Source organism: Cryptomeria japonica, chromosome 4 (assembly GCF_030272615.1).
Source record: "Cryptomeria japonica chromosome 4, Sugi_1.0, whole genome shotgun sequence".
NCBI lineage: Eukaryota > Viridiplantae > Streptophyta > Pinopsida > Cupressales > Cupressaceae > Cryptomeria > Cryptomeria japonica.
Genome location: NC_081408.1, coordinates 253,418,383 through 253,440,486, shown reverse-complemented (window position 1 = coordinate 253,440,486; position 22,104 = coordinate 253,418,383). Strand labels below are relative to the sequence as shown.

At 39.5% G+C, this 22,104-nt stretch overlaps 1 protein-coding gene across 15 annotated transcripts in view; it reads left to right on the top strand.

The window, feature by feature from the left end:
• Positions 1-22,104, top strand: part of LOC131065548 (vacuolar protein sorting-associated protein 35A) — a 105,108-nt gene that overhangs the window by 60,212 nt on the left and 22,792 nt on the right. For 5 of the 15 annotated variants that reach the window (XR_009111428.2, XR_009111424.2, XR_009111425.2 and 2 more), the window contains 2 exons: positions 854-1,075; positions 1,715-2,243. Coding sequence is in view for 4 of the 15 variants with exons in the window: in XM_058000085.2 (XP_057856068.1) it covers positions 922-1,075; positions 1,715-1,793 (233 nt within the window). In the remaining 11 variants the exon portion in view is untranslated. Of the gene's footprint in view, positions 1-853; positions 1,673-1,714; positions 2,244-22,104 lie in introns of those variants that run through there. The other 10 variants (XR_009111430.2, XR_009111429.2, XR_009111423.2 and 7 more) reach the window with 4 other exon arrangements.

The following is a 22,104-nucleotide window of genomic DNA, read 5'->3' as shown; positions in this document are numbered from 1 at the left end:
TTATAAATGCAAACACTCCCCTTATGGAATTTTAAAGGGAGGTCTTGCTTGGGTTGATGGAACTACCGTAATTGTTTCGTTTAGTGGAACTACTTTTACAAGTTTTGCGGTTGCAAATTTCAGTTATTATCATACTAATTATTTTCACATTCTTAAGTGAAAATTTGCTATAAAAAATATTCCCCCCGTGTCTCAATGCTTCATTTATTTTTACTCCAATTTAAGTTGAATTGTGTGCTATTGCTAGGTAATCTACTCTGTCATAAAATTATCTGGTGTTCCTTATTTTATTCCGATAAAGGCAATCTAATTTGTTAAAATCATCTGGCATTTCATTTTTATTTATTGATTAAAGGTGATCTATTCTGTCAAAATCACCTAGTTTTCTATTTCTTTTTCTAAATATAAGCCATCAAAATTTACCTGGTATTGCTTTTTCTTTCCAAGTAAAAGCAATGTAAGCCTTCAAAATCACCTCGTGTTCCAATTTATATTCAATTTGAAGTAGTGTGATTGCCCTATATTCAGATGGGAAAGAATCCATGAGTTCTGTTTTTTGTCTCACTTTTGCCATGAGCTCAGGGCAAAATTCAGGTCAAGGTCCAGTAGGATCAGTACAGCGAGAACACTGCTACCACTAAAGTGAGAACATTAGTGACTGGAAATACAAAGTTTCTTTATCCTGATCTGTCTTTCTACATCACCAAAACCACCTGGTGTTTGCACATTTTAGTTGAATTCAATTAACTTTGTCTTTCCATTTCTGCCGAGGCCTGTTGAACAAATTGGTTCTCTTGACATTTGTAATATCCAGATCTGTTTACTTATAGTTGACTCCTTTTTGTTTTTGAAGGCTTCAAATAATCTCTGTGATGCCCTAAACTATTCGGCTCAGATGCTTACAGAGTTTGGAACTTCCAGGATCTCCCTGCACAAGTATCCTTTTGACTTTCTTTGGTTGCTTTGATGAGATGGGAAAAGAGGAGATTTTCTTCATAGAGGAGACAAGACGGGGATGCACTGTTATTGATCTTGATGAACTCGTACAACATTCTGGAAATATTTTGCCTAGATTGTAAGTTTTCTTGTACTGGTTACTTATGTTTGACATTTTTTATTATTATCAATGTAAGTTGTCAAAAGATTTATCATGCCTCTAATATTTATAATAAAGGATTTAAATTTACCGATCTCATTCTAAAAATAAACTCATATGCTTGTATTCTTTTTAGGACTGCTGTCCCATTGTATGATTTATGTAAGACACATGCTGACAACTAATGATTATATATAATTAGTCTGAAAAACTTATTAATTCTGTTGTCCAAAATGTTTGGTATGGCAAGATCCTGTTAGGCTTGGCCAACTTGAAAACATCAAAGAGAAACGTGCATGTGGTTGATGGAAAACAAAGCAGTCTTTTTTTGGCACTATGTTAATGGCTTTGCAATTTAATTTATGTGAAATGGAAAATTGATCTAAAATGGTAATCTTATTTAAAGTTATCCTTTTTAAGTCAAATTTCATTTTATTTATTCTTGGTGCCAATTCTGATTCAACTCTAAGATGACTTAGCTTATCAGTCTAGTGGGTTTCAAGTCTGGCTACTAAGAAAGGGGTCCCCTGGTAGGGGGGAACCATTGCTGGAATCAATGCTATTCTTGTCCCTCAGGTACTCTGTTTGACATATCTAATTTAGTTTTTCGATAAACAGAATAATTTCCATCCAATGCATCTACTGCTTAGAAAGGAGCTTTTCAGGTAGGGTAGCAGTGGTGGGCTCAAAATTTTAAGCATCTGCTTGAAATATTTTAGAAAGCAAATTGTATTGCTGGTCATTGCTGTAGATTCTCATAATGGTGAAGACCTCATATAATGGGACCACTTTCCACCAAAATGCTCCAACATTGCCTCAGCAGTGTCAGTGGGGTTGATAGTACTTGGAATAAAGCTGATTAGATCATCCTGCCTTTATTTCATCTACGTCAGCAGATTTATGGCTATTTTACACAGTTGTCGTTGATCTAGCAAATTGGCCTGTTTATATTGGGAAATCAGGCTACCCTCTGAGGTTATAGTGTCTTTATAACTTACACTCGATGCTTCCACGGTTCCACCTGGTTACCAATGAAGGATAATGAACATTAACGATGTATTTAGTTATTTGCTTATGGGTTGTTGGAACTAGTTGGAAACTTTCAGTTATATTGTTGAATCTATATATACACAGAAATGTATCATGAAGGCAATGTAATATTTTAAGTTTGATATATGCCTTCATATGTTAAGTTTGATATATTTTCTCTGCTATGTCTTATGTATTTTCCTGTTTTATTACTGTTTTATATATTCCTTTATTTGGTATCAGAGTCCAGGTGAACAGAGAGTGGGAGATTGTGAAGCTGTTTGAAAGATTTTAATTGTTTGGAGCCGTTTGTGAAAAAAATCGCAGAGATCATGAAAAAATACCTAGTGGAGTGTTTAAGTAATATCTAGTGCACCAAGGGAAAAATGTGAAGCACTCATAAACCAAAGTCACTTGTACAATAAGAGAAATGGCATCCAGCGAAGAGATTGGCACATTTGCAAAGTTGTTTGAAAATGATAACCTAGCCAACATCAAAGGCAGATCATGCTTGTGAAAACGAGAAGTAGCGCCCAGCATAAATGTTAGAATCACCATCTACAAGAAAGAATGCCAGTTTTTTTGAAAGATCGAAGCCTGCCACAGATGAAGTGAAGTTTGCAAGCAGATTACCAACAAATAAGGAAGAGGGAATCACAGTGTTTTTTAAAATTGCATCTGGAGCCGAAGAGTTGGTCAAATCGCCCAGCCATGGAGGAATGATGACAGTAGAAGCCACTGGAAAAAGAGATCACCATAAGTCATCGGTGCCAAGTGAAAAGTTTCATAGTCACTGCTACAGAGTATTTTCGAAGGTTGTCAAATAAATCTGAAACCACAGTTTTTTGAAGAGGGGTTTAACCCAACATCAACGAAAATTTGAAAACAGCGGAAAGGGAGGTAATTGTTGTTTGTTTTTTATTAAAAAGCAGTGAAAACCAGGGCACTAACCCTTTACATAGAAAAACTATCAATGGAACAACAGTGCAACAACAACACTACAATAGCATTAACAACAAACTAAAACCAGTCTTTTGAAATTAAAAACAACAAAGAAACAAAGAAAACACAACATCTATAGGGTCACCTTGCTTACCCCAATGCGGTCTATGACACTGTTCCAATAAGTGAACATGAACTTATACAGTTCCCTAGCCTCCTATTTCTCTTCCTTCGAATCCACAGTTCGTTCCCTCAGCAAAGAGAGGGTGAGTGCCAAGCTATGTAAAACTTGCAGGTAAAAATTATCTTTTGCATGATGTCCATCACGTCGGTGTGCAACTTTTCCATTTGCTCTAGGGTAGGGGCCCCTTGGGGGTCTATGTAGCCTTCTCATCCACAATCACATCCACCACCTTGGCCACATCCTCGGCAGGGGTACAGTCAGTTCCAATGTCAAGACCCATATGAGGAATAGCGTCCATCACCTCTTTTGCCATCTTCAAATTGTCATCCGGGTCCAAGTCGACAGAATCAGGGGCTTTAGTACTATCAGTATTGTCCTCACCGGTGGCTCCCGCAATGCCCATATCCATAGGGACCCTATCCTTATCGTCAATAGAATCCAAGGTTTGAGTATCAGTATTATCCTCACCGGTGGCTCTCGTACTCGTAGAGTCCATATCCATACGATCCCTTCCCTTGTCAGCTTTGGCAACATCCTTACCGAGGGCCCCTTTAGTGTTTCTAGGATACCCCCCATCCTTGTCCTCCATGGGGTCCTCCTCAGAGTCAATCATCTCAATCACAGGGGTCTTCTTTTTAACTGAGCTTTTGAAGGCCAATCTGTCAGACCTCCTTCTTCTCTCAGAATCAGGGGAGGGGTTATCATTCTCAACATCCTCGAAAGACGAATTGCCCTCAAAGACAATTCGTTTACGTTTGACAAGGGTTTTACCTTTACCCTTGGAAAGGGAGCAGGACATGCTAGGAGAGGTAGACGACATCAAACTGGAGGAGACCTCAGAGTTTGAAACCATGGAGGCAAAAGCAGGCAAAGAAGTGGGGAAATTAGACGTAGTAAAGGCCTCATGTGAAAGTTGGAAAAACTTGGGAAAAGCCATAGAAAGGGCAACAAGTTGTTGAGGGGTTGGCATAGAGGGTTGAGAGAGTGTGAGGTTTTGAGGGGGCAAAGGGCCTGGTGATATTTATAAATCCTATAGATGACTCTGGTGGAGGAGGTATGGTGGCTTGTCCCCATGCTTGGGGTCCAAGGTATCCTTGACAGAGCTTTCAATGGAATGCAACAAGTAAAAAGGCAAACAAAGCAAATCTTTATTACGAAAATGATTTAGAAGGGGCAAATGATAATAATAAAATAACTTGTGTTTGCCTTCGAGTGTGAAATATTTCATTATCATAAGACAAATCATATTCCAAGGATGTTTTAGCTCTTCACGAGAAAACCCACCTTGGAGTTTAACAGGTTCCTCACGGTTGCGGAAGAAACGTTTCAGGCCTTCACTGTTGGCCACATGGCTGGTGAGCTTCCAACGTCGCCCGTCAAGGGCCAGCCTCGTGGCTTGGGTGATGGTTTCCTCAGAGACTTCGAATGAAATGTCACCCACCAAAGCACACCGCCCAGACCAAGAGGAGGCAAATTCAGTAGAGAGCTGCTCATCATGGCCCTGAAGACATTCCAAGAAATCAGCAACCCCTTTTTTTACGCAAAAATTCCATACCAGGGGGTCATTCTTGAAGTCTTCTGGTTTATCCAGCTCATATTTGACCCTTTCACCCCCCATATCATCCGCCAAGAGAGCTTCTTTAGTCATGAAGACAGACCCTCGGATAAACTAGCCACAAGAAAACAATGGGAAGTGTGCGAGCCAGGGTTCATTAAGTGAGACATGAAGTTAGGTGTGGGGGAAATAATGAACACACTTTTGAAAATGATTTCCTGATTGCATGGCATGAGAAGCCAACAGGTATCGACGACAACCATCATGTAAACTTCCATATCGTATCTCATTATTAGGCGATAAGCCCAAAAGGTTTGCCAACAAAGCAACATGTCCTTCGAAGCCAGGCTGACCGAACGAGTCACCACCCAACCGACAACAACCGTAGGAATATTCCCATTATTTGAATTATGAAACCAACCCCTTCGAACAACCCCAATGGAAGAGAAGAGAGTAAGGAAAAAACTAAGTAGCAACTCAATCATTGATAGATATTTTAGATTTCTCTTCTCGAAGAAGGAAGTTGACGTGGTCTGAGAGGGAATTTTGGCTCCTCCAGCATCTTAAACCAAAAATATTTAACTCAAGGGAAGCCAAAGCATCAGCCACTCCGTTACCCTCTCTAAAGACATGCAAGAGTCTGAACGAGTCGAGCCCAGAAATGAGCCTTAGGGTGTCCTTGATGGTTCCCTCAATGGTCCAGTTGAGCATATTCCACCATTTGACAACATCTATGATGAGCTTGGAATCACCCTCAATATCCATTGACCTGACTCCCATAGTGAGGGAAAAATGAATCCCCCAAGCTAAGGCCATTGCTTCAGCCTGATTAGATGAGTGCCCATTTAGGTTACCCACATAAGTAGCAACAAGGGCCTCCATGTGGGTTTTGATGATCCCTCCACCAACAACCAGGCCCCCTCTGGCAGCTCCATCAAAGTTGAGTTTAAAGCCATTGGTGGAAGGAGGGGACCGAACCGTGCTTTGCCTTAAGAGTCTCTTGGAGTAGCCAACAAGAGAAAATGAGGGGGGAAGATTCCAGTATCTAGTAATTTCCTAGTCCCAGGTAGAGGGGGGCTTGGAGGCTAGCCAGGTTCTAGTGACCTAGATATTCTCAAGAATCAACTTTAGGAAATGAGCAAATATAGTTTCCACAAAGGCCTCTTTATCTCTGAATATTCTATCATTCCTTTCCTTCTAGATACTCCAGCTCACATGAGGGGGGATCTGCTTCCCTAGTTGTTGGATAAGGGGGTTAGAGGAGGGACCCCAAAACTCTTGGGACAAATTTAACAAGTTGTCATTCATAATCCAACTGATATTGAGTTTGCTACAGACCATCCTCCAGAGCTCCTGAGAAAACACGCAATGAAGAAAGAGATGAGCAAGGCTTTTCGCATGATTTTTGCCAAGGATGCATCTATTAGGCAATTGGAATCCCCTCTTAACCAGATTGTCTTGTGTCAGGATTTTGTTGTGGAGAGCCGTCCACCAGAAGAAGTTGACCTTGGGGATGAGTTGGGGGTTCCAGACCTCTTTCCAGTTGATGATATGATCAAGTTCCCTCAACAAGTTGTTGTAAGCAAACCTGATAGAGAAGTCCTCAGAGGGGGCCCACTTCCAAATGAATTTATCTTCCCTGGGGAAGAAGGGGAGGAAGGTGCCCACCAAAATCTCTTGAAGCTCTCTAGCCGCAGGGAGGAGGAAGGGTTGATCAATGCAGCAATCCTCTTGTGATGAACCCTTGTTGGTTCAACTCTTCAACCTGCTGTAATTTGTAGATCTTCTTTGTAATTTTTAATTATTAAGATGGTCTTTCAGAAATAGACAGAAGTTGCAGAAGAGGATTTCTTTAATTTGCAACACATATTGAATAATACATTAATTTAATCAAATGAAACAATGAATTGGAGAATTTAGAAGCATACCCGTAGGTCCTTAGCCAATTTATTGAAAGAAGAATAAATCAAAAACTTACAAATTTCTGATTTTTATTCTGAAACAATTTAGATCCGCTCTTATTTAAATACTAAGACACCCAAACAGTGGAAGATGGTGCCAATAAATGAACAAGCTATGTGTTTGGGAAAAGAAGCCTCCAAACCACAAAAGAATCAACAACAAAACAGTAAATAGGAAAAATCCTACAATAAATTTGCCTTGTAAGAAGCCAAATCTGCCCCAATTCAATTCAATTTGACTTTTGAATAAAGCTAACCAAGCTATACAACAATTCGACTGATCTTTCACAATCTCAAAGCTACTGAATTCTGAAGAATGCATGCTCTCCAAAATAGGTCCAAACCCTAGCCGCCATAGCCAAGTGCTCAGAAGAAAATGTCAAATGCTCAATATCAAGAATGAGGTTTAATTTCCATCTTGGCTACCTAAATACCCAAAAGGTGCGATTTTTGGCAATCAGGGATTTAAAAATAATAACTTGATTTTAGGGTTTCCAACTTAACCCTAAAAGCAATGCCTAGCTTAGGAGATAATAAATTTTCACTTGAATAAATTTAAGTGATGCACTTTATGATTTTATATTAATATTTCATTAAAATATTAATTGCCTGTTGAACCACTTAAAAATTCATATATCTCATTATTGCTCAGAAACTGAATCTATTAGAAGCTAGGGCCATAGTTCGCCATGCCAATGAAAATAGGACCATGTCTATTTTTAGCAATTTTTCCCTGAAAAATAGGAAATCCTCATAAAGTGTCAAAATCTGATGAAACGAAGACCAGAACTGAACTTATCACTAAACTAGAACAAATAGACAGACCACTCCTCAAGATACTGCATTACTGACCCCTTTATCCATACTCTATTAGCCTACAAGGGTCCAAAAATAGGCTAACTCCTCAATCCCAAGTCCCTGACTAGGATGGGGACATTACAGTCCGCCCTCCCAAAATTTGCTTGTCCTCAAGCAAACTCAATGTTGGATGCCATAAAATGCTATCACACTCCCAAGTAGCATCCTGTATCGGCAGATCCTTCCATTTAATAAAAAATTCCCTGATGACACTTCTTTACAAATGACACTCTGTGAACTCTAGAATGGCCTCAGGTACTAGCACTAACTTCCCCTCATCATCAAAGGGTGGTAGAACTGCGGAAGGAACTATCTGTTGTCCCAATGCCTTCTTAAGGCATGACACATGGAACACATTATGAACTTTACTATCAACTGGTAAATCTAACTCATAAGCCACCTGGCCAGCTCGCCTAGAAATCCTAAAAGGACCATAGTAACGTGGCTTGAGTTTCTCTGAGCCCTTCTTTCTAAGAGAGGACTGTCTATAGGGCTGTAGTATCAAATACACCATATCCTCGATCTCAAAAGATCACTCAACCCTCCTTTGATCAACATATTGCTTTTGCTGATTCTGAGCCTTCTCAATATTATCACGAAGTGCTCTCATAATATCTTGGTTCTCCTATAGCAGATTCCCAACGCTCGGTACTCAGCAATCGCTCATCAATGAAAACTAGGAGCATCATATCCATACAAAGCTCTGAAAGGTGTCATCTGAATAGTCATGTGGTGAGTGGAATTATAACAATACTCGCACCAATGTAACCACTTCACCCAAGCCTTCTGCTGCCCCCTGAGATGTAGTTCCGCAGGTATCCCTCCACCCATTTGTTGACAATCTCTGTCTGTCCATCAGTCTAGGGGTGGTAATTGGTACTCGGAGTGAGCTTTGTCCCGCAAAGTCTGAATAACTCCTGCCAGAAGTAACCCATGAATCTGCTATCCCTATCACTGATAATACTCTGAGGTAAACCGTGCAATCTAAATACCTCACGAAAGAAAAGATCAGTCACCTGACCAGTGAAATAAGTAGTCGTGATCGGAAAAAAATGTGCATACTTAGTCAACCAATCAACCACCACATAGATGTTGTCTCTCTCTTGGGCTTTTGGCAAGCCCGTAATAAAGTCCATAGACACGCATTCCCACTTCCTGTCAGGAATAGGAAGTGGCTGAAGTAACCCTGCAGGGAAGTTGTGCTTCTGCTTGTTCTGCTGGCAAACAGAACACCCTCTGACGTACTAAAGACCATCAGACTTGAGACCCTTCCAAGAGAATCTCTCTCGTACCTACCTATAGGTCTTAAAGTACCTAGGATGTCCAGCCATAGGTAAATCATGGAAAGTCTTCAATACTATGCATTTCACCTCAAAACGTGGGACTAAGAATATCCTCTCTTTGTAAATGATGAGGTCATCCACAAGAGAGTACCTCTTGTCATGTACTATTCCATCAATAATACTAGATGCCCATAGATTCTTGGCATACTCTACTATAATCAAGTGTTTCCAATCTTCGTACATAGCTACCATGGAGCTCAATTGTGGGCGGCGAGATAAAGCATCAGCAACAATGTTCTGAGTCCCTTTGACATAGGAGATGTCAAAATCATAAGACTGTAACTTGCTGACCCACTTTTGTTGACGCTCATTTAGATCCTGCTATCCAATAAAATGCTTCAGACTATTATGATTAGTTTTGACACAAAAATTGCTGCCAACTAAATATTGCCTGAACTTGGCCATTGCATGCATGATGGCCAACATTTCCTTATCATAAATACTATCCCCGAAGCTTCCTTCTCTCATAAGCTATACGATGAGGATCCTGCATAATTACTGCACCAATACCCTCTCCACATGCGTCACAACGATGATCAGTGAGTGGTGCAGCATGCTGTTAAAAACCACTAACAAACCGATGGTAGAAGGCACATAAACCAACAAATCCCTTGAGTTGAGTCAGGGTCTCAGGCGTAGGCCAATCAACAATGGCACAAACCTTATCAGGATCCATGCGAACTCCCTCTTTGCTGATTATGTGACCCAAATACAAAAGTTTTGCCATTCCCAATGCACACTTGGACTCTTTGGCGTAGAAGGACTCTTTGTCAAGTATAACTAAAACAGTATCCAAGTGAACCAATTGCTCCTCCCAAGTTCTACTGTAAACCAAAATGTCATCAAAGAAAACCAAAACAAATCTCCTCAACTGAGATTGGAAGACCCTGTTCATAGTAGACTGAAAGGTAGCTAGTGTGTTGGTCAACCCAAAAGGCATAACCAAAAACTCATAGTGTCCACAATGACATCTAAATGTAGTCTTCTCAATATCCTACTCCCTGACACTGATTTGTTGATAACCTATTCTTAAATCAATCTTGGAGAAGTAACAAGCTCCGTGAAGCTCATCTAACAACTCATCAATGCGAGGAATGTGATACCTGTTCTTTATAGTCATTTTATTTAGCATACGGTAATCAATGCACATTCTGAGTGTACCATCTTTCTTCTTCACCAAAACAACTGATGAAGCAAAAGGAGATTTACTTGGCCTTATGTGTCCCATTGCTAGAAGTTCTTTGATAGTTTTCTCAATTTCATCTTTCAATTGCTTGGGATGCTGGTAAGGTGTCCTCTTCAAGCTCAATAATGTGTTATATGCCTCTATCAGGAGGCCTACCAGGAGGTATGTCACTAAACACCTTTGTATGCTTAACTCTAAGCTCCTGAATATCTAAATGATAAGGTGTTTTATGCTGCTCCTCATAAATAGGCATGAGTTTACACTCCGCTGCCCAATCCACCATGTCATACTTGACAAGTCTCTCCATTCTTTTAAGAGTGATTAATTTCAAGTTGCTGGCTTTGATAGCTTTAAGAACATGATTAGTCCCATCAACCCTGAATTTCATCTCCATATCTCTGAGGTTGAGTGTAAATTCACCTATGGCATGAAGCCACATCATGCCAAGAACAACATCTGTGTTTCCCATGTTAACCACATAAAAATTAGGTTTGAACTCATAATTATCGAGTTTCATGGGTAAGTCTGAAATCATTCTATCACAAGTCAGCACATTACCATCAACAACTTTCACCTTTATGCCTTCAAACTCTTTAGTTTGAATCCCACGCTTCTCCACCAACCGTGCATCTATGAAATTATGAGTTGCACCTGTATCAAGTAGAGAAATGACTCTTTGACCAGCCAAGAGTGCACGCAACCTAAAAGAACCTTTTCCTTGCATGCTAGACATATGAGCTTCTCGTATATCGAATTCTTCTTCATTTTCAACTTCCTTTTTTGAATTTTCAATCTCAGAGTCATTTTGATCAGCTTGTTGGTCCGTGTTATTAGTCATGCTCCCTCATAAAACCACTCCATATTCCTATTTTGACCCTTTGGTTTGAGGGGACAATCATGGTTTTGATCATAAGGACCCTTACAATGAAAACACAACTTCCTTCTACACAAATCATTGAGTGTTTCCCTATCCAAAGGCGCTATAAACTTCTTCCCTTAGTCCACATTTTCTGATTTCTTTTGATCAGACTTGTTGTCATTATATGATGACAATGGTTTTGAGTTGTTTGGAGTGAACTTACTACGAGGAGCGATAAATTCCATGCTGTGTGCCTTCCTCATGGCTTCTTGCAAGGTAGGGGGTTCAAAAGCCTTAATCCAACCTTTCATAGGCTCATAAAGACCTCCAACAAAAAGAATGACCAATCTTCTCTTTGAAATGTTAGTTACCATAACTGAAAGCTTATGGAATTCACTAATATAAGATTCCAAGCTACCCATTTGTTTCAGCTGAGCTAAATCCTTGAAATACAACTCTGGATCTCTTTTATCAAAATGCTCAACCAATCTGTCAGTGAATTCTTGGTATGTAGTAATAAGGTCATGATGCAAAGTCACCATCCCATGGTGCCACCAATCATGGGCTACCCCATCCAAATGCAAAGCTGCAAACTTAATAGCATCTTCTTCTGACATAGGACATAGATTCATGAAGTTATCCAACTTGCTAATCCAAGCTCTGGCTGTAACACTACCACTGCCATCAAAAGTAGAAAGTATGAGCTTGTTGATTGCATATTTGAGATCATTAGTTTTGTTCCAAGGTTTCCTATGATTTCAATTCAACTTCTTGTTGTGTTCCCTCTTTTGACTCATAAACCTGTCAAAGTTAAGATGTTCCTTAACTCTCGATGGTAATGCATCCCATTCATCATGAAGTGTGGTTATGTTAACTGCAAAGGCCACCTCATCTTCCTCCTCAGCCACGCCTTCTTCTTCAGGTTCATTTCTAACAAAGGTTGGGCATGTAGGCCTATCATAGGTGTGTGTGAGAGTCACTCTTGCTCTTGGGCGACCAACAACACTACCATTTTCCTCCTGGTTCTGATTATGCCCCCTTGGCACAGTGATATGTTGTATGGTTGTAGTCAATAGCTGCAACACATTTGCCATTTGTCACTGCCTTGTTACTAAACCCCTCATAATAACTCCAACATCTTGATCCTCATTGTTCACAGCCTCCCTGCGTGGCTCACCATCATTCATGTCCCCCATAATTTCCAAGGGTATTTCTTCAGTTTGATTAGGATCGCCCTCTAAATCAACTCTCCTATGTGTGTAATACCTGTGAGGCCCAATCTGTTGTTGATGCATAAAAAAAAATCTAACCCTCCAAGAAGGCAGGATCAAAGCTCTGATACCACTGTGATGAACCCTTGCTGGTTCAACTCTTCAACCTATTGTAATTTGTAGATCTTCTTTGTAATTTTTAATTATTAAGATGGTCTTTCAGAAATAGACAAAAGTTGCAAAAGAGGGTTTCTTTAATTTGCAACACATATTGAATAATACATGAATTTAATCAACTGAAACAATGAATTGGAAAATTTAGAAGCATATCCATAGGTCCTTAGCCAATTTATTGAAAAGAAAGAATAAATCAGCAACTTACAAAGTTCTGATTTTCATTTTGAAACAATTTAGATATGCTCTTATTTAAATACTAAGACACCCAAACAGTGGAAGATGGTGCCAATAAATGAACAAGTTGTGTGTTTGGGAAAAGAAGCCTCCAAACCACAGAAGAATCAACAACAAAACAGTAAATAGGAAAAACCCTACAACAAATCTGCCTTGTAAGAAGCCAAATCTGCCCCTATTCAATTCAGTTTGACTTTTGAATGAAGCCAACCAAGCTGCAACAATTCGATTGATCTTTCACAATCTCAAAGCTACTGAATTCTAAAGAATGCACGCTCTTCAAAATAGGTCCAAACCCTAGCCGCCATAGCCAAGTGTTTAGAAGAAAATGTCAAATGCTCAATATCAAGAATGAGGTTTAATTTCCATCTTGGCTGCCTAAATACCCAAAAGGTGTGATTTTTAGCAATTAGGGATTTAAAAATAATAACTTGCTTTTAGGGTTTCCAACTTAACCCTAAAAGCAATGCCTAGCTTAGGAGATAATAAATTTAAGTGATGCACTTTATGATTTTATATTAATATTTCATTAAAATATTGATTGCTTGTGGAACCACTTAAAAATTCATATCTCCCTCATTATTGCTCGGAAACTAAATCTGTCAGAAGCTAGGGCCACAGTTTGCCATGCCAATGAAAAAAGACCATGTCTATTTTTAGCAATTTTTCCCTAAAAAATAGGAAATCCTCATAAAGGGTCAAAAACTGATGAAACAAAGATCAAAATTGAACTTATCACTGAACTAGAACAAATAGACAAACCACTCCTCAAGATACGACATTGCTGATCCCTTTATCCATACTATGTTAGGCTGCAAGGGTCCAAAAATAGGCTAACTCCTCAATCCCAAGTCCCTGACTAGGATGGGGACATTACACCTCTAAAACCCTCTAAGTGTTGTTGATGAAGTAATCACCGATCCTCTCCCTGAAGAAACTTTTAGCAGCATCCTGGAGCCTTCTAAGGGAGGGGGAGAAAGCAAGGGGCTTCTCTCCCAACCAACAGTCCTTCCAGAAGAGGAAATTCCTACCATTTCCAATAAGCCACCTCATACTTTGGGATAAAGGGTCCCTATAACTCATGATGTTGTTCCAAATTTTGGAACCCTTGGGGAGGCCATCCTCCTTGAGGATAGAGGAAAAATTGCCATATTTAGCCTTCATAATCCTGCTCCAATCCGCATCCTTATTCATAAGCTTCCAGGCAATTTTGGTCATAAGGGCCTTGTTGAACTTGGGGATCTTGCGAGTTCCCAACCCACCCATGGCCTCACGGAGACAGACTCTGTCCCAACCCACCAAAGTGAGCCTCTTCTTTTCTTCCATCCTAGTCCAAAGGAAGGTCCTTTGGAGAATCTCCAGCCTAGCAGCCATGATCGCCGAAATCTTAAAAAGGGAGAGGAAGTACACAAGGATCCCTTGGAGGGAGGAGATAGGCAACTGCAATTTCCCAACACTACCGAGGAGTCTACCTTTCCAACTAGCCAGTTTCTTCTGCATTCTTTCAAGGATATTGACCCAAAAAGAATTAGAAACATCTTTGACAGTTAAAGGGAGGCCAAGGTAGGTGCCAAGGAGGGAGGCCCTTTGACAGCCAAGGATTCTACAAATTTTATCTTGGAGTTGCACATGAGTGTGAAAGAAGTATATGCTGCTCTTCTCGTAGTTGATGTGCTGACCAGAGGCTTGAGCATATAAGTTGAGGAAAGATTTCCAAGCAGTAGCTTCCACCACAGAGGAGATTCCATAGAGAATAGTGTCATCGACAAATTGTTGCAAAACATTTGGAGGCGTCGTTGAGGCTGGTTTGATGCCCAGGAGAGCTCCCCTATTAACCATGGAGTTCAGATTAGATGTCAATACTTCAACAAGGATAATGAAGAGGTAAGGGGAGAGAGGGTCCCCTTGTCTTGGACCTCTTGAGGCCCTAAACTTCTTTAGGGGGCTCCCATTAAGAAGAATAGAGTACCTGACCGTAGATATGCATTCTCTGATGAGATTTAGGAGTTTATCTCCAAATCCAACCTTCTTCAGAACTTTGAAGAGAAAGTTCCAGTTGACTCTGTCATAAGCCTTAGAGATGTCAAGCTTGAGCACCATCCTCGACTAATGGCACTTGCCCATAGAATGGATTATCTCATGAGTAGAGATGGTTGCATCAAGAATTTGTCTACCAGGAATAAAACCTTTCTGGGTTGGGCTAATCAGAGAGTCGAGGAAAGGTTTAAGCCTACTGACAAGAACTTTGCTGAAGATTTTGTAAATAGTGTTGCAAAGGCTAATAGGGCGGAAGTCCTTGAGGGAGGCCGCCTCTTGAATTTTGGGGAGAAGGGCAATGAAGGTGTTATTGAGCTTGCTAAGAAGCCTCCCAGATCTGAAAAAATCCCTAGTCACAAGAACAACATTAGGGCCCACCACATCCCATAAATCTTGGAAAAAAGTCGGGGGGAAACCATCAGGACCCGAGGCTTTGAAGGCATCCATAGCAAAAACAACGGTCTTAACTTCCTCCTCAGAGACCGGGCCATAATGAGTTTATTATCCTCTAGTGAAAGGGGGGCGGGAGGCAATTGAGAAGGTCCTCCACAGTAGGGGCCCCAGAGTCACTATCATCCCTAAACAAAGTGGCAAAATAGTTAGTAGTCAATCTGCCTAGACTGTCCTCATCTTTGACCTCCTGATTATCGTCATCCATGAGGGAAGAGATGTGGTTTCTTCGCTTGTGGATATTGGCAGATCTATGGAAGAAAGTCATATTCTTATCTCCCTCCTTGAGCCATTGCACTCGAGATTTATGTTTCCAGTAGAGTTCTTCTTTGTAAGAGTTTTCTTTCCATTTTCTGCGAAGAACCGCCTCCATGTGGGTAGCTTCAAGGGGGTCACGATGATCAATGCGGTCCTGAATAGCAGTCAACTTACTATTGAAATCCTTTTTCTAAATGAAGATGTCCCCAAAGGTATTTTTGTTCCAACCCCTGACATTCCTTTTGATCAATTCTAACTTTTGGGCAACCCAGAACATGGGTGTGCCAGAGATGCTGGTACCCCACCATCTTTTGATGCAGTCCTTGAATTTAGGATGAGAATTCCACATAATTTTATACCTAAAGGGGTGGTTTTTCCTTACAGGATTCGTGTTACTACAAAGGAGTAGGGGGTTGTGGTTGGAGACAATTCTGGGGAGGGTAGAAAGCTTCAAAGAAGGACCAATTCCCGAATTACTCGAAATGAGAAACCTGTCAAGTCTGACTTGTATACGATCCTTTCCTTTCCTGAGATTGGACCAAGTGAATTTTTGCCCCGTTAATTCCACATCCAATAACCCATTCCTGCCAATGAAGTCGGCAAGGACTGTCATGCTGTCTGAGTACTCTGGGAGGCCACCCAACTTCTCAGAGGCGATCCAAGGAGAGTTGAAATCACAAGCAATCAACCAGTTATGTCATTCCAAAGATTCAGTCTACTCGACCTGATGTTAGGGGCATAAACATTAATGAGCAGGCAGGAATCCATCGGGGAAGAGAGTCTAGAGACCAAAGAGTTGGCAGAGTAGGAGAGGAGACTGCCAGAGAAATGGGAGGGGTCCCACATGGTAACCAAGCCACCAGAAGCTCCAATAGCATCATTGATAAAAAACTTAGCATGAGGCCAAATTTTTCCAACAACAAGGGAAAAGGAGGTCATAGACATTTTAACCTCTTGTAGGAGAAGGACCTTAATTTTATTTTCAAAAATACAATTCTTAAGAGCATATTGCTATTGGGGACTGTTGAGGCCCCTCATATTTCATGAGAGGACCATCATTTCTTACCTTTTATGGATGTCTCCAAGGTCCGCTACTTGCCATTGGCAATGTCCCTTACTGCTTCCTTCTGTCTAGACAGTCTCTACGATGGTCGGCCCACTTTAAGGTCAGTCCCTACATCAGGCTTTGTATTCCTGGTTTTGCGTCTCTGAGTAGTCCAACCCTCATCATCAAGTATCTTGCAACCATTGGATGAAGCTCTAGGTGCACCAGGAGAGGGGAGGCCCAGGTTCGAAGTGGGGTGAGTTAACATCGTCGAGGAGCGAGCCCTCTCAGGGGCAAGAATGGGGCCCCTCGCAAATTCACCATCTTCCAGTTGATCAACAGGTTGAACCGAGTTGGCCATTGGGGAGATGATTGCTCCTTCAAAGATGACTTAGGGGCCTCATCCTCATTCTTTGCAGGAGATTTGGGAAGGTTGATAATACTCTTAGCAAAAGGGTACTCTTTCGTAACTAGGTCATCGATTGCAGGGGAAAGCAAACTAGGGCCATAAGAAGAAGCCACATCTTGGCCAACTACCAGGCCATTAGGCTTGGGAGAAACCATTGGCTGAGGGCTTTCATCAAGAGCCAGATCCTTGAGCTTGAGAGGAATGGGATCCAGAGCTTTACATTGAGAGATAATATGCCTTGCTTTTTAACATTTTTGGTAGAAAAAAGTGGCATTTTCATAAACAAGGGCCTGAGTCCAGCTTCCCAGCTTGGACTTGAAAGTTTTAAAGTTAGGGAGATTCATACTCACAGTAGCTTGAACACAAAATCGTGCATAGACCAGGCACGATTTGGTTCCAGTAATCTCTTCGACACCAACAAAGTGTCCAAAGGTGTTCCCAATCCATCTAAAGATGGACTCATCCCCATACTCAAGGGGGAGACTCGAGAGCCGCACCCAAACCGAGGTAGTTTTCTACAAATCATCCGCTGGGTTAAAACCAGCCTTCCATCGATAAAGGGAGAGGTTGCATCATCCATAAGACCAGCAACCAAAAAGGACAAGAGTGAGATCCTCCTCAACAATGAATTTGAAGAGAAAGAGGGCTCCAGGCATAGCACTAACAAAGACACTCCCTTTCAGTTTCCATTTGTCCTTAACCCATTTTGTAACCATTTCAAATGTGGGGCGAAGAGAGAAAATTTTTCCCCCTAGGGTGTTAGCAATGTTGAGTAAGATGCAGTCTAAAATTGAGTCAGGGAGCTCTAAAGTCGTTCCCTCCTCGATTTGAGAGTAGATGAGGGCGATGTTGGGGTCCACAGTCTCAGTGTTCCTGACCAACGCATTTTTCTAGCCTTTGAGGTTCGAGTTTGTTCATCATGAACAACCGACACATCGGGTTTAGGAGCAGAAACCATAGGCGTGACCAAAGAACTCCCATGTTTAGGACTGTCAACTGTCACAGCCTTAGGCAGACAGGTCACAACCGACTTAAACTCACCCAGACCATAAGGAGGAACCACCATGGTGGCAGGAGGGGATGTGACATAATTTGTTAGCATCGCAAAGTCTAAAGTAGGGTTCGAAGGCGATGGGGGAAGATCCCCACCCGCAGAAACCATCATGAACGACAAGCGTTTGAAATTGAAAATTGCAGAGCGGGTTTTTAGCATACCAAAATCTTGAATTAGTAATTGTTGTTTGTTCATAAAGGTTTTTTTTTTTTTTTTTTTGAAAATTTTAAGACTAAAAAAGGAGAAATTGTTGTAGATACAAGAGTTAAAGCCATGTTTGGAAAAGATAATGTTGTAATTAAAGAAGTTGATCTGTCCGTTTCTATTTTATTTAATCATATATTTACAATGAGACATTGTTGAAAAATAACAAAAAGGTGAATATTCCAATTTTGTGATAATAAAAGAGTGATAGAAGTAAATAAAATTTGTAAATATGTCAAGATTGGAGGTGGTCAAAGTTTGTGTTTGGAGGAGAATCTATTTTTCTGATTGACAGAGGGAGTTTTAATATGTGATAATTAGTTTTTTTGTACATCTCTTCGAAAGTTATTTAATACTGAGATTTTTTGCAAATAAATGGGTATGTGCAAAATCATGAGTGGCCAAAAATTGGCGATATCCTAACTAAAGTTTTGATTGATAGGCTGATTGAAAAATATTATAACTTTCAAATAGTATCATATTTTTTGAATCTGAAACATGTGTCCCATTCTATGTTTTGTATTGTATGTTTTGTATACTACAGGATTAACAAAAAAAAAAATTCATAAAGTTTTGACTAAGTTATGGTGGTTAGACATATCATTTTTTTATATTTTTAAAAAGTTGTAGTAAAAAAAATCATTATTAATTATTTATTTTGAAAAAATACAAAAAAATATGTGTCACCTTCAGACACGAGTCTTCTACTTATATATAAAATCTTATATAAAAAAATCATGATTTGATTGTGGTTAGGGTGGTCAGATAGACATTTGCTTCTTATCTTTTACCTGAAATTTTAGTACTACTGCATTGAAATTTCAAATTTTCGTCAAATAGATTTTTTGTTTTTATTTTTTTTAGAAAACAATTAGGGGAGAGGAACCGGAATGTGCACACCCTAACTTCGGAGGTCCACGTGGACCCAAAGACCAATTTTGATCACTAAGTTGGCTACCCCAAATCAAAATCTTAGACGTTGACTCGACAATTTGCTATGTGTCCCGTTTGTAATCATACAGTGTGTCTTCATTATACCATTTCGGTGCGTCAACCGGAACGTGGCCAAGCCAACACCCTAAACCTGTCATGCTTTCTTTTTGTATGGAATGGGTTGGTCGTGTGGCAATCAACCAAATTCTCGCCCAACCGACCACCTCATCCGTAAAAAAATTTTGCCACCACCTTCAAACTTGGAATGTAGTGGCATTTACTACGTGTCACCTTACCATACATGCACCTAAAGGCGTGCATTTATCGAGAGCAACAACATTCAATATGCTCAGTTCCTCGTAGATCAAGCTAGGTTTGCTTCCTTACTTTAGCGTACATCCTCCAGTCTTCGTTTTCTTTCACGCCACAACGTATTTGCCATGGGAGGCTACAAATTCCTCTTCAAACCATAACGTGTGCACCATGATGCAGGTAATGCATGCCTTCCTTTGTGCATTCACTAGTTTTTGTTGGGGTTTCACAACTTTTTTGGGATTTGTTTTTGCCCATTTGTTTGCATTACTTCCTCGCTTGCTTGAATTTGTAGGTATGGAGCTGAATGGTGAGGAACAAGGAATGGCATTGACAAAGAACACAATGGCTCTTTTCGCCTTCGACCTAGGTGAGGATTTATCCTCTCTAAGGTCCACCAATTTCAGTCAGTCTTTTTATTTGAGTTGTATTCCTTGTTTACACATTTACCCTTTTAGTTTTATGTTTTTTTGCAATTGTGCTCTAACTGTGATGTCCTCCTTTGTATTGTTTGTTTTTCTTGTGACATTTCTGCATGCCTTTGTGTTTTTGAACACTACATTCTGTGTTCATAAACACAAATACATAAAAAAAGGGAATCATACTCCTTTGTTCTAGCTTTACTGTCATTTTAATGGTGACCTATGAATACAAAAAAAATCATTTTGAGGATAATTGTTAATATTGGGATTAATGGTTTTGATTTCGAGCATCACCATGGTTTAATGGTTTTCAATTTCACTGTTAATGTTTAAGGGTTGAAGGATTTCAAATTCACTATTTCAATTTGGTTTAAGGGTTTCACTTTTGCTATTGCATGGAATCGTTTAATTGATTAAGGGTTTAGGGTTTTCAATGTCAATGTGACCTGGGTTTAAAATTTCAATTTTCTTGTTGTAGGGTTTCATTTTCATTCTCTTACATATACAATGTAGGAGTTTAAGGGATTCAATTTCAATGGCTATGTGTTTGCAATTTCACTATTGATGTTTAAGGGTTTACAAAATTTCAAAGTTTACCTGTAGACGGGTTTAAATTGAACTGTTCATGTTGTGTTTAATTGTTTCGATCCTTGCATTGTCAATTTCACCCTTCTTGTTTAAGGGTGTGAGGCAGTTTTTGCACTTAGGCAATGCATGAGTCCAAAGTCAATTAGGACTCTTCTTTGAATTAGTCATAGTTTTTCCTAGATTTTATCAACGCACCTCTCCTATATATATGAGGTTGCTTATTGTAATTTTGATGGGGGGGAATCTTTAATCTATATGTCAAAACTCTGTCGAAGTGAGGAGCAAAAGTGAAATTTTGTGTTCCTGTTTTGATTTTACAAACTTGATGAAATAAGAAGAAATCTTTGGCATCCAAACTTTGTGTTGGATTCATTTGTGGTTTATGGTGAAAGTATTCTTATGTCATTTTCATTATAAATTCTTATTTTGCTCAAGTAAAGGTGTGTTGAGAGAATATTGTTAAAGAATAGAGGTAATTGTTAATTTGTGAAGTTTGTGTCATATTTTGACTCTTTTTAATAGAATTGGAAATTGGTGATTGTGATATCATTTTGAAGACTTTGCGCTACATATTGGTATTTTCAAGATAAAGTTAGTTGAAATATATTAAGGTAGCACCTTGAAGACTTTGTGCTTTATTGTGTCATCTTGGAAAAGGAAATCATAACTTGAAGACTTTGAGCTTCATATTATCATTTCAAAAAAATATTATCGAAAGCTATAATTAGGAGTCAGGTTAAAGACTTTGTGCTTTACTTTGATTTTCTTAATTAACACATTGAGTTACAGAAGTATTTGTAAAAAGGTTGATAGGACAACAATGAGTTTTGGGACTTTGAGCTTAAGCACTTTGTGGACACCTAAAATTAATTAAATTAATATTTAATTAATTTAAGCCTGTCAACACAATTAACCAGTTTAATTGTGTTAATTCCCTTCTTCTTAAGGTTAATTAAATCAAATTTAATCAATCTTATCACTATAGTCCAATAATTAATTTATCAATAAATTAATTATTTCCCCATTCTTCTAAAGTCACCTCAACCATTATTTCTTCTAAAACCCACTTAATTAATTAATTCTAGTTAAAGTGATTCCCACAAATCACTTCTTCTAATCTCCACTTAACGTAATTAATTCTTCTAGAAGCATGATTATCATCATTCTTCAATTTTATATTCTTCCACTCATTCTCTCTCCTCATGTCACAACCTCCTAACTTTCCCACTTGCATTCTAATCACTCATTAAGCCACATAATCAATCCCCTTAATCATTTGCACATCTCTAATCACCTTGATCCTTTCAAAGAAATTCAAATTATTTGAATCTCCCCACACATCCTCTTATTTTGGAATTTTAAATTCCTCCTCCCTCCCCCTAAGGAATTTTATATTCCTTTTTTCTCTTCCCAATGTGCTAGGGAGATTTTTCCTATGAACCATGAGAGGTGTGGGGACAAGAAATGTCTTTATGACATATCTCTTGAATCCCATACCTTGTCCTCTCAATCCATGTGCTCCCTCTCAAATCGATCTCAACCCTTTATCCCAAAATCAATCTTGGCCCTTCATTTTAGCCTCCTCCAATCTATAAATTGGAGTCTCCTCTCCTCACAAATCATCCACTTTTTATACATTATTATGTTGTCCATTTCATCCCTTGATCCACTTCTCATCTAATTTTATGTTGTTAATTTGGAATCCAAAATCATCCATCACGCCTTCATAATGTCCAAATCTTCTCTCATCTAATCCA